Source organism: Ranitomeya variabilis, chromosome 4 (genome assembly GCF_051348905.1).
Source record: "Ranitomeya variabilis isolate aRanVar5 chromosome 4, aRanVar5.hap1, whole genome shotgun sequence".
Taxonomy (NCBI): Eukaryota; Metazoa; Chordata; class Amphibia; order Anura; family Dendrobatidae; genus Ranitomeya; species Ranitomeya variabilis.
In genome coordinates this window covers 564,450,938-564,464,039 of record NC_135235.1, presented here as the reverse complement: position 1 = coordinate 564,464,039, position 13,102 = coordinate 564,450,938, and the positions used below count along the sequence as shown (strand labels likewise).

At 40.8% G+C, this 13,102-nt stretch overlaps 1 protein-coding gene across 1 annotated transcript in view; it reads left to right on the top strand.

Annotated features, from left to right (window-relative positions):
- Positions 1-13,102, top strand: part of LOC143768116 (piezo-type mechanosensitive ion channel component 2-like) — a 164,249-nt gene that overhangs the window by 50,108 nt on the left and 101,039 nt on the right. The window contains exons 6-17 of the mRNA XM_077256803.1: positions 1,370-1,583; positions 1,792-1,954; positions 2,038-2,127; positions 3,479-3,602; positions 3,833-3,945; positions 6,482-6,745; positions 6,828-6,933; positions 7,552-7,733; positions 8,053-8,201; positions 8,544-8,717; positions 8,801-8,842; positions 11,002-11,034. Coding sequence (XP_077112918.1) covers positions 1,370-1,583; positions 1,792-1,954; positions 2,038-2,127; positions 3,479-3,602; positions 3,833-3,945; positions 6,482-6,745; positions 6,828-6,933; positions 7,552-7,733; positions 8,053-8,201; positions 8,544-8,717; positions 8,801-8,842; positions 11,002-11,034 — 1,654 coding nt within the window. The remainder of the gene's footprint in view (positions 1-1,369; positions 1,584-1,791; positions 1,955-2,037; positions 2,128-3,478; positions 3,603-3,832; positions 3,946-6,481; positions 6,746-6,827; positions 6,934-7,551; positions 7,734-8,052; positions 8,202-8,543; positions 8,718-8,800; positions 8,843-11,001; positions 11,035-13,102) is intronic.

Below are 13,102 nucleotides of genomic sequence, written 5' to 3'. Positions count from 1 at the left end.
GGAAAATAAATATATAAAGAACATGAGGGATCCATCCTAAAGGGATGAAAAAACGCACAGATAAAGTAGAGACCTACTAGTAAACCAATCAGGCAGATATTTAAATGGGGAGACAACCCCTCGCTATTGTTGTGGGATGCTGGTAAAAAGCGCGCTATAATTAACAAACACACAGACATTTGAGAACTATACTGTGAATTCACATTAACACAATGGGTGTTAGGGGCACAATTAGATAACAGTTAACAAAAAATGCAAAATCCAGAAAAAGGTGACAAGGAGAAGGATTTTATGGAAAGGTACACTAAAGTGTGAAAAACAGAACTGAGCCATGCTTAACAGAGGATTTTTAACAGAACTATCAGATGAAACATCCATAATTAATTTGGTCATTAAGACCCTGAGGTGTCAAGGTATTTAAATAGAAAATCCACTTGGCCTCCTTTTGGAGGAGCAACTGATCCCAGTTGCCACCTCGCATAGGAGCAGAGACCTTTTCAATAGCCACAAAGCGCAAATTCTTTATTTGTCCGTTATGCATGTGGTTGATGTGTCGGGACACAGCCGTGTCTCTGTTATGTTCCACATCACCAACATGCTCACCTATTCTTTTTTTGAATTCTCTGATGGTTTTTCCAATGTATTCCATACCGCATGTGCAAAAAGCCCTATACACGACCCCCTTTGTGCTACAATTAATGAACTGTTTTATTTCGTACGTCATCCCTGTTACATTACTCACAAAGGATTTACTAGGGTCTATGTACTGGCAGGCCATACAATGGCCGCATCTGTAGCACCCTGTGACATTGCTCTTAAGCCATGTGCCTGCTTGGGGCGCAGTATAGTGACTATGCACAATTCTGTCCTGTAACGAACGAGCTTTTCTATAGGTGATGGTGGGAAAATCACCCAAACGTCCAGCTATGTCCGGATCCATTCGTAAAATTGACCAAGACTGGTGGTCTCCCTCATTGAACCGTAAAACACCTGGTCCTGGCAAACGAGCAACATCGGTTACATGCAGCTTGCATGGGCATACCGCCCTCACAGCAGAAGTCCACACACCTAGCCCTGACCCCCACATTAATGTAAGGTGCCTTGGCACAAGAGACGAGTACCCACGGCCACCTCTCGCGCAACATTACACATTGTATGGTAAAATGATTTGTGTCATTCAAAGCCACAACTTGTTCTACAAGAAAACATGGCCCATACAGCTGTATCAACAGAAAAATTAAAAAAGTTATGACTTTTGGAAGTTATGATGAAAAATTGGCTGTTCTTCAAACTATTAATCTGGTGTTGATCAATCACTTGTGTTTTGTAGTAATTGCTATTTGTAGTAATTCCTGTTTGTCTTCTGCAGGTATAATTTTACCATCTGTCACCTCTGCCCTTTATTTTTTCATCTTCCTGTTTTTGTGTACCTGGTGGGCTTGTAACCGGAGTGTAACTCTTGTGGTTTTCAGTAGTCTCTGTGTCATGGCTGCAATCTTTAGTGCAGGTCACTTGACGGCTGTTTATTTGTATCAGCTCCCTTACTTTCAAGAAGTAATTCCACCCCAGGATCTATATGCAAGGTATGGCTTTGCATTATTAGTTCTTGGTTCTAATTTAATACACTGTTTTCATTCAGATCAGGTTTTGAGCTTATTTTGTTGTTTCAGATATGTGCAGATGAGAACATTAGTGTTCATTAAAAAAAAATTGTATAAATGATCTCATAAAATTACTTGACATCTTGTCTAACTTTTTTTTGCAAAAATAATATTTATTCTAAATGTCTAGGCTTTTTGGGATGACAGCAATTATTAGGACCAATCAGACAGAAATATGGATGATCCATCTTCACCGAGATCTGCATTGGCCAGTTTTCACAAACCCATTTATGCTTCTAGTTCTATACTATACATTGGTCATGTTGGTTCAGCAGTGGGCTACTCTACCAATGGTATGTCCCAAAATCTTCCTGTATTTTTAATCTATGGATGATGTTTTCGAGAAATTTATAAGTCAATAAGTATTTGATTAAAGGAGGAACCTACGACTAGAAAAGAAAACTGCCCCAAAGATGATCACCATCTGGACGGATTGCTGTGGAGCTCAAATGCTGAGCTCATACAAGTGAGTGTCTATATTGGATTTTCTCCCAAAGTTAAAAAGCACTTATGGCAGAAAACTAAAAGTTTATGACCTATTACTGTGTCAGTAATATATTGGAAGAAACTTAGAATGTGCTGTATCCAGCCATATCGAATTGGTTTACAGTGACCACCTACTTGAAAAAAACTAATGTTAGGCCTAATTCACACGTCATTTTTTCTCATAAGAGTGCTATCAGTGTTTTTTAAGGATAACAATCAGTTCCAACAAGTAAGAGCTTTGTCCCGGCTTCTGATACTCACCTCTCTCTCCTCGAGTGGGGGCTGGGTAATTTCTCTCTACTCAATGCATAAATTAAATTATGTATTCACTGCTTCTTCTCCTGTGATCAGTCTCACTGGGAAGCAAACTTGCTTCTCTGCAAGCTGCAGCTCTATCTATGAGCCACAAGTAATAATGATGCACATAGGAAAATTTGGTAATCTTGACCTGGATTGCAGGCAGTCAAACCAGAATCATGTCTATAGAGATACATTGTATATATAACAATTTATTTCTATGTTCCCTGTATACAGAGGTGAAGTAAAAATCTTTTTTGTTCCTATAAAAGTAGTAAAAATAATAAGAAGCAATTACAAAAATGTTATTTTTTTCTTGTTTGTGAGTGTTTCAAGGTCTCGAACACAGAACCTTAACATTAAAGGCAGGAGCCTAAGCTATTGAGCCTCAATCTCTGGTGCTGGTACTGGGAGAATTTTCTGTACTTGATCTGTATTGCAGCTGTGACTCCACATGCAGATTGTATGGAAACATTGTGCACAGCAGAGTATTTTTATGTATTTTCAGTCTGGCAGGAGAATAAGAGATTTTTAATCCTATAAAATTACTAAAAAATAATAATGAAAAACACTTGATAGTGAAAAAATAGTCATTGTAATGCTTTTTTTCTTAAATAACTGTAATGCTGAGTTAGTGTTCACACATAGCATAAATGCTGCATTATTTCTGCTGCACATAGCATGCCACATAATTTGTCGCCCTTTCTGTTCTTCAAAAGTTGGGAAGTATGCAGATAGGGAGAGAGAGAACTGTGCAGCCACAGAATTCCTTAGTCAATGATCTGCTTGATCTTTAAGGAAGCAGCCTAGGAGAATCTGATGCTCCTGCTCTGAGAATGTGGATAAGAAGACACAGGAACTTTTTAGATTTATTCTTGCTAAAATATGCATCTTCTAGTCTGAAAGATACAGTATGTGAGTTATCTACTAGTAAACAGTAATAACATTTAATTTGATGCTCTTTTTGTGGACAACATAGAAAAGTACGCTTTGCTTTTGTCAGATGCTAACGGCTATTTAACCTCCATTTTTAGCCTGAGTATCTGATGCATAATGGATGGCAAGAATTGCCACTGCTGAAGTGTGAAGTTCAACAAGCACAGACTGATTTCTCAGTTCCTATATACCTTGAAGATGAGGAAAAATCTGTGGCGTCAGGTCAGTTTGCCGCAATAAGCCTGTATGGTTCTGCATTCTAAAATCACAGTGTTAGCGTAACTCGCTCGGGCCTTTTGACTGAATACACAGATTTTGCAGCACGAGGTTGTCACTTATCTGTTTAATAATGGGTAGATCGTTTTGTGTAATCAGTATTTCCTTCACAGATAAATCTTAGATTTTCTTAACTGTATTTTTAGAGAATATATTTTGTGTTTCATGTCACTCAGAGAAGGAGGAAGAAGAGGAGATCACAGCAGCGGAGTCAAAGCCCAGTGGAATGGCTGTCCTTGGCCAGTTTATCATGAGGCAGAGTTATGTCAGTGCCTTAATTGTCATGATGGTAAGATGGTGTATCATACTTGAAGAGTATATCTGCATATTTTCATCATGAGACAATGTGATACTTAATTTCTGCCAACCGCGTTCAGTCCTTGTAGGGGTTGTCTTGGATTACTAAAATACTTCCTTTTTTTATTGAAACAGCGCCTCTCTTATCTATGAGCTGTGTCAAGTATTGTAGTTCTGCACCATTTAGATATATGTATCTACTAGCTCTAGTACGACATACGATCTAAAGACTATATTAGTGTATATTATGGGTGTTTCCAGAGGAGAACAGACACCTAGTTCCAATGCCAGACAATCCTTTAAAAGGAGACCTACCAACTAGACCCTGTAACGTACAATAAAATGATTACACTATGGTGCGATGTGCTGATTGTAGAGTATTGGGAAAAGTGTGGTGGTTGTGATGTGATGCCATGCAGAACCCACCTCCAAAAAGGGTGGTGGCTATTCCTGCTCTCCCACACTACCATCAACCAGTGAAATAGATGGGAGTGAGACTGGCTGTATGGATCCCCTGGCTGGTGTTGTGGGGTGTACCTCAGCTCAGATGTTAAATAAAGTCTCGGCTTATACTCGAGTCATTCCCAGGGGGTTGGTGGGGGAGGGGGAGTGGCGGCTGTCACATCATACTCACCTGCTCCTGGCACAGTCCCTGCTTCTCCGATGTGATGTGCCGGCAGCTCTTTCTGTGTTCAGCGGTCACGTGGTACCGCTCATTAAAGTAATGAATATGGACGCGACTCCACTCCCATAGGGGTGGAGCGCATATTCATTACTTTAATGAGCAGTACCAGTGACCGCTGAACACCGGAAAAAGCAGTCGGCCCGGGACGATGGAGAAGCAGGGACCGCCCCAGGAGGGTGAGTATAACGGGAGAGGGTGAGCATTGCGATATTCACCTGTCCCCGTTCCACCGCCGGGCTCCGTCTTCCGCGTCCTCTGGCTGTGACGTTCAGGTCAGAGGGCGCGATGAAGTGGTTAGTGCACGCCCTCTGCCTGAACAGTCAGAGAGACGGAGCGGCGCACGGCGGTGGAACGGGGACAGGTAAATATCGCAAGTGTCGGGGGCCTGAGCGACGAGAGGTGAGTATGTAATTTTATTTTCATCGCAGCAGCATATGGGGCATAATATGCTATGGAGCATCTTATGGGGCCATCAACCTTTGTGTAGCATTGTATGGGGCATAATATGCTTTGGAGCATCTTATGGGGCCATCAACCTTTTTGCAGCATTGTATGGGGCATAATCTATGGTGCATCTTCTGGGGCCTTCAACCTTTGTGCAAGATTATATGGGGTATAATCTATGGAGCATCTTCTGGAGCCATCAACCTTTGTACAGCATTATATGGGGCATAATATGCTATGGAGCATCTTATGGGGCCATCATCCTTTGTGCAGCATTATATGGGGCATAATATTCTATGGAGCATCTTATGAGGCCATCAACCTTTGCGCAGCATTATATGGGGCATAATCTATGGAGCATCTTATGGGACCATCAACCTTTGTGCAGCATTATATGGGGCATAATCTATGGAGCATCTTATGGGGCCATCAACCTTTGTGCAGCATTATATGGGGCATAATATATGGAGCATCTTATGGGACCATCAACCTTTGTGCAGCATTATATGGGGCATAATCTATGGAGCATCTTATGGCGCCATCAACCTTTGTGCAGCATTTTATGGGGCATAATCTATGGAGCATCTTATGGGGCCATCAACCTTTGTGCAGCATTATATGGGGCATAATATTCTATGGAGCATCTTAAGGGGCCATCATTAACCTTTTGTGCAGCATTATATGGGGCATATTTTAATATGGAGCATCTTATGGGGCCCATCATAAACTGTATGGATCATTATATACGGCTCCTGATTCAATATGGATATTCAAAAACACTTAACCTACTGATGTCTCAATCAATTTTACTTTTATTGGTATCTATTTTTATTTTTGAAATTTACCAGTAGCTGCTGCATTTCCCACCCTAGGCTTATACTCGAGTCAATATGTTTTCCCAGTTTTTTGTGGCAAAATTAGGGGTCTTGGCTTATACTCAGGTCGCGTTATACTCGAGTATATATGGTAATTATATAACCATTTAACACTTGACAGCCTGGTATCTCCCATTTCTGCGGTCCCACATACAGTAGCATTGCTTACGTTTGAGAGCATGTCCATATGGTAAGAAGATTTATCACAGATTATGACCTTTGCATTACTTAAGGGGATATTCACAGTTAGAGTCTGAAGCAATTTTGTAAACTACATCCACATAAATTATCCATGATAGTCTGACAAAAATTAGACCAAGGAATGGCACGATAATCTGATTGGCCCTTTGGCCTGCAAGTTCAACTCATCAAATCTCAGTTTATTTAATAAAAGCTACCGTATGTTCACATTTTTTATGTACACTAAAGAGTGCATTTTCTTGTGGTCATCTCTTTTTTATAACTGGAGTGAAATTATTACTTTTTGTTATTCTTAGTATTAATGAGATACCTTTGTTACATAGGTTTGGAGTATCACACACAACAGCTGGCTGACATTTGTCTTGCTAATCTGGTCATGCATAATCTGGATGACACGGGACCGGCGTCGTTATGCCATGCTAAGTGCACCATTTTTGGCTTCGTATGCAAACATATTAGTGGTCCAGAATTTTTTTGTGGGTCTCAATATCTCCCAAGAAGAGTTCTTCCCTGGAATACCTACATCTGTCCTAATTGACTTTGACTTAAAGCCATATACTATGCCGTGTGTGCACCTCGGACTAAAGGTGAGACAGGCAGAATATTTTCTTGGTTGAGACTTGTGAATAAATTGACTTACTGATACCCAGATTCTTCTTCTTCTTTTAGATCTTCTATGCTTTCATCTTCTGGATATTGTTGAGGCAGAACCTAAAGGAGAGACAACAGGAAGGGGAAAAGGAATCGCTGAAAGAGGTTCTGGTGGAAGAAAGTGGTTAGTATGCAAAAATAAATGGTAGGAGAGCATGCTCTAACCCAGAATTCCCGAACCTTTCTGATCTCGATAGCCACATTTAGCTCTGAGAGAGGGTCGGGAGCCACATCGAGCTCCTGCCTCACTCACAGTAGTGACACCCAGAGCCCCTATTACCAGTATAATGACAGCCAATGCTTTTCCACTGAAATCATATCAAGGCAGTATGTGAAGCTCCAGGGTTTCCTATCTTATCCCCATTCAGATGGGCTCTGGTTTGCAGGGCTACACACAAAGGTCACTCTTAATAACGATTTGCTGAACCTGGTTCTAATGTGCCAAACTGGCAGACAGCAGTGAGCCACACATCACGGGCCTACGAGACACATGTGACTCTCGAGCGACAGGTTGGGGACACCTGCTCTAACCAGAGACATTTTCTAATAACCATGTCAAATAATTTGGAATTGTTTGGTATTTGGGTAGGTTGGACAACCAAACAGTCCCTTGACTGGTCAAACTCTCACTAAAATAGGGTCCACGAGTTATAGTAATCCTTTTTGACTTCTGATATGATAATTACACATATGTCTAATCTCTTTTACCAGATACTATTCCATTGTATTTTGTTTTCTGCAGAAACCGAGGAACCTCCAAATGCATTTATGGAAATGGTTGGCTCCATAGTACGGGGTTTACTAGTGAAGTACTGGATTTACTTTTGTGGTGCCATGTTTTTTGTGATCAGTTTTAGCGGAAAGGTTGTGCTGTATAAGATCCTTTACATTGTGCAGTTTCTCTTCTGCGTGTCTTTGTACAAGGTGAGCAACTTTTGACTCATATCTAATAACTAACATCTTGAAGCATCTTATTTTACTAATTTTACAGAAAATTTGGCAATTCCTGAAAATTCAGTAAGAAAGTAAAACACCAAGGCAGCACTTTTGGTGAGGGAGAGCCTTATCTGAGAGGTTGCAAATCTTTTTGGTTCCTCAGTTAATGGATCACTGAAATCTTTCACTTTGTCGTCGTCACTGTCGTTTTCCCTGTAACGGTTGAAACTTCAAAGGTTTATTACACACAATGAGAAAGTCGAGTCATTTTTAAATTAATCCAACACTTTTCTTGTATAATTTTCAGATTCATTATGAATGGTGGAGAAGAATCCTAAAATATTTTTGGATCACAGTGGTCTCCTACTCTATGGTGGTTCTCATTGCTGTCTATACCTACCAGTTCAAGACCATCTCTGGATTTTTCCTTCAGATTTTGGGAATGTCTGAAGAGGGGTGAGAAAACAGGATGATTTTACATGGCATAGTAATATAGGTTGAATACATTTTAGCCACTGCTGTATTTTATATAGCTAGTTCTTTACATGGGAACCAAATACAGGTACATTTCTTATAAAGACTAGAGTTGAAGAGTCGGTCACTTGACTCTCATCTGACAAATGTTATTACCTAGGCTAGGCATATTTTGATATGGGATACTTTTCATTTAACCTTTCAGTAGAAGTAATATACACCTCTTACATTGCACAATATAAAGTATTGTAAAATGGCTTATTGAACAAGTCAATATGTGAGATTAATGACATATTCCTCTCTCCAAATAATATTTATGGTCAGACTGAGAGACCTAGGTTTGGAGCAGTACAGCACGGTGGAGCTGTTTGCGGGGATACTGCTTCCGGCTTCCTTCCTCCTGGCTTGTATCCTTCAGCTCTATTACTTTAATGAGGACTTCTTGAAGCTAACAGACCTCAATAACATCCCAGTCAATGAAGGAGGCATTCATGACAGGTCTGTAAGAAAAGGGGATTGGTTTGAGTGATGCACTGTTTAAAAGCCATTTAACATTACATTAATTGTTTTTTCTTGTATAGCAAGAAGAAGCTCGAGAACCGTATCCTCATTCTGTCCAACACGTGAGTAGGGCAATGACACACATATGTATAATGTTAATAAAAAATTAAGAAAAATAAATGGTCTATACTGCTTTTTTGTACTTTTCAATTGGTTTATACACATTTCATCAAGTCCGGAGTTCATGTCATGTCACGAAATGTTTCACTTTCTTTCCATCAGTGTCTAACTTTTTAGTCAGCTGCAATAGAATAGTTGATTATGCTATTGTGTTTGGACAAAAGGCCTAACCCCACCAAGAAGGAAGTCCAACAAAATCCAAAGCTTCATGTTTTGAAGTCAATGTTTCTGTTGGCCATTGTCTAAACCCTGATTTTTTTTTTCAGGGATTCAGATGTAAGCACTCATGAATGGGAACAGAAATGTGAAATGCACAGATTACAGATTTTTTTATTTCTTAGGGTACCGTCTCACAGTGGCACTTTTGTCACTACGACGGTACGATCCGTGACGTTCCAGCGATATCCATACGATATCGCTGTGTCTGACACGCAGCAGCGATCAGGGACCCTGCTGAGAATCGTACGTCGTAGCAGATCGTTTGGAACTTTATTTCGTCGCTGGATCTCCCGCTGTCATCGCTGGATCGGTGTGTGTGACACCGATCCAGCGATGCGTTAGCTTGTAACCAGGGTAAACATCGGGTTACTAAGCGCAGGGCCGTGCTTAGTAACCCGATGTTTACCCTGGTTACCATCGTAAATGTAAAAAAAAAAAACCGTACATACTCACATTCCGGTGTCCATCAGATCCCTAGCCGTCTGCTTCCCGCACTGACTGACTGCCGGCCGGAAAGTAAAAGCAGAGCACAGCGGTGACGTCACTGCTGTGCTCTGCTTTCACTTTACGGCCGGCACTCAGTCAGTGCGGGAAGCAGACGGCTAGGGACCTGACGGACACCGGAATCTCACATTCACATATGTACGGTTTGGTTTTTTTTACATTTACGATGGTAACCAGGGTAAACATCGGGTTACTAAGCGCGGCCCTGCGCTTAGTAACCCGATGTTTACCCTGGTTACCCGGGGACTTCGGCATCGTTGGTCGCTGGAGAGCTGTCTGTGTGACAGCTCCCCAGCGACCACACAACGACTTACCAACGATCACGGCCAGGTCGTATCGCTGGTCGTGATCGTTGGTAAATCGTTTTGTGTAACGGTACCCTTAGTCTCAAATGTTTTTAGTGTCCTTTTTAATGGGACAGATAAGGCATTTCTATTGTACTAAAAGAGAACCAACATCTTTATATAATGTTCAGTATTACGCTGTGTTGACATCTGAATTCAGAGCATCGGTCACAAATTCTGTCACAGAAAAATAGTTCTACATATTGCTGCCCCATTTATTCCATCAAATCTATGAGCACATTGGTGAAACCAAAATGGCAAAAATAGGAAACAGAAATCCTTTTTTCCTCCACAAATGCATTAAAAAGTTCTGCAAATAAGCCTCCTTACCTTGACAAGCCAGAGATGGTATGTCACTCTCCATAAGGAGAAACGATACCCCTTAGACCCCAGTCCAGAGCCTCTCACCTAGCCAAATCAGTTCTCATGCTTCGCACTGACGAGGGCCAACAGCCCGAAACACCGTGTCTGTGAATTGAGATACTGATTTGGCTTTTATCCTAAGTCATATTGCACGACTCGTTAGAGGGTTGATTGTGAATTGTAGGATTGCTACTTCCAACAGGTGGCGCTATAGAGTTAAGTCCTCTTTTTCTCAGAAGAGGCAATTTGCATATTTAAATTCCCAGAGGAGCATTGTACGGCAAATAAGCCTCCTTACCTTGACAAGCCAGAGATGGTATGTCACTCTCCATAAGGAGAAACGATACCCCTTAGACCCCAGTCCAGAGCCTCTCACCTAGCCAAATCAGATCTCATGCTTCGCACTGACGAGGGCCAACAGCCCGAAACACCATGTCTGCGAATTGAGATACTGATTTGGCTTTTATCCTAAGTCATATTGCACGACTCGTTAGGGTTGATTGTGACTTGTAGGATCGCTACTTCCAACAGGTGGCGCTATAGAGTTAAGTCCTCTTTTTCTCAGAAGAGGCAATTTGCATATTTAAAAAGTTCTGTACTTTGTGTCTGCTTTTACTTATTTACATTTTATTCACAATATTAATATTATTTTTATGTATTTTCTCTTTTAGGATAAAAGCTAACCTGGGTAACTTGAAGACAACGTAAGGAACCAAAAACCATTTTCTAATGTAGAAATTTTTTAAATAAAATGTTCTTTTTCAAAGGTCCTATAGTTTTATGAAGTTAATGCTTTCCATGAAGCGAGTGATAGAAGTAATACAAGTATTTGTTGTAAATTAACATAATAGCCTTTGATGCCGAATTCAATTATTTAGGCCTATGTCTTCTACCAAAATGATGGACACTTGAGTGGAAACATACAGATGCCATTGTAAGTCAATGGGGTCTGATGGGTGTCACTGGTGTCCATCAAGAAACAGAAACAGAACTGATGGTTGTGTAGACAGTAAATGTTATTTTTACATACGCTATTTATTCCACAGGTGAGCTAAAGAATCTAATGTAAATGAGAAAAAATAAACATGCAGAAAAGTGCTTTTTTGATAATCCATGAGTTCATTTAAGAAGCACAGATGACCATAGTGTAGGTTGCTGCCATTAGAAGGTAAACACTAAAGAGCCCCATATATAATAGATTGCTGTTGGCGGAACCATCGTTTGGCCAAGCCTTTGTTTTGGTGACAGCTATCTGTCTCGACTCCTCCATACACAGGAACACCTGTTCTACCGAATCCTCCTGTGTTCTCTATCTCTCTATAGCTGCTGCCAGACTCCTTTTATCTTACCTCCCCGCTTATCTCCCAAGAACAAAAAACTGGCAAAATCATTATCACTTCACATCAGATCATTAGTCGAGCCCGACAATATCGGTGGGTTCGACCGACTTTTGTCTAATGTGTAAAAGAGGCATTAAGCCACTGAGCCAGAACTGTTAGTTTCTCCTACACAGACTATATCCTTCCGAAAAACACAGAACCTTTGTACACAAGCAGTGGATGCAACCAGGAGATGTCAATGGACCCGATAAGCCGTAAACTCAGAACAAAACTCTTGAAGGGTAAGAAATGAGAAGAAGAGTAGGAAACCATCCAACAAAACCAGTAAATGCTCAAAATCTGGGAATAAATTAAATAGGTCAAGTCTGTGTACACAATGAACTTCACTTTTAAAGGCAAGTTACAAAATAACTCTTTAATCATGCTATTGGGGGAGACAGATGACCGTGAAAAATGCAAGAGTATATCCCAGGGAAGAAAAGAAAAAGTAACACAAGTGGTTGACTAGTCCACCGCTGCCTACAGAACCTTGCGTTTGATGCAAGCATCCCAATATCCCAGAATGGAAAAGTAAGTAAGATGTGAAAAGAGGCCTGATAGTAGGCCATTCAAAAGACCACCATGACTCTGGTACAATGAGCTGTGAACTGGAGATTATGGAAAGAGCATCAGACCAGTTGACAAGGCTGTTTCACTGATAGTTCTGAAGTGCTGTAACCACATGAAGTAAATGGATAAAACATTCTGTAGAAAAGGGCCCACCTTCAAAAGGAACAAAAGAGCCTGACAGAGGATATCACTGTCTTAGTGAAGCACCAGGAAGGGGAAACTGCAGGAAAAACTGTGAATTCAGACACTAATGAACTCATGCAGATGCTTAAAAGGAGAAGAGTTCATGGCTCAAGAGAGGCCAGGTCATACTTACCCCATCCTAATTCTCTGATTTCACTGGAGAATCAGCAGTGGTTGTCACCACTGTTTTCTATAAAGCTGTGCACCCTGGAAATTATTATTATTATTTATTTTTAGAGCACCTTTGATCCATGGTGCTGTACATGACAAGGGGTTACATACAAAATACAAATATAAATTATGCTGAACAAATGAACAATGACAGACTAGTACAGAAAGGAGAGGGCAATGCCCTTGTGGGCTTACATGCTACAGGTTAATGGGGAAGGGGGCGTGGTGGAGAGGTGGTAAGGGGTCATTGTAGGCTATAAGCTTTCTTGAAGAGATGGGTTTTCAAGTTCCGTATGAATGTTCCGAGTGTGGCAGATAATAGGATGTGTTGCAATACAGAATTCCAGAGGATGGGGGATACTCGGGAGAAGTCTTGGAAATGATTGTTTGACAAACATATGAATGTGGAGAAGAGAAGAAAGAAATCGGCAGATTAGTTTGGAGATATACGGAGGAGTCGGATTATGGA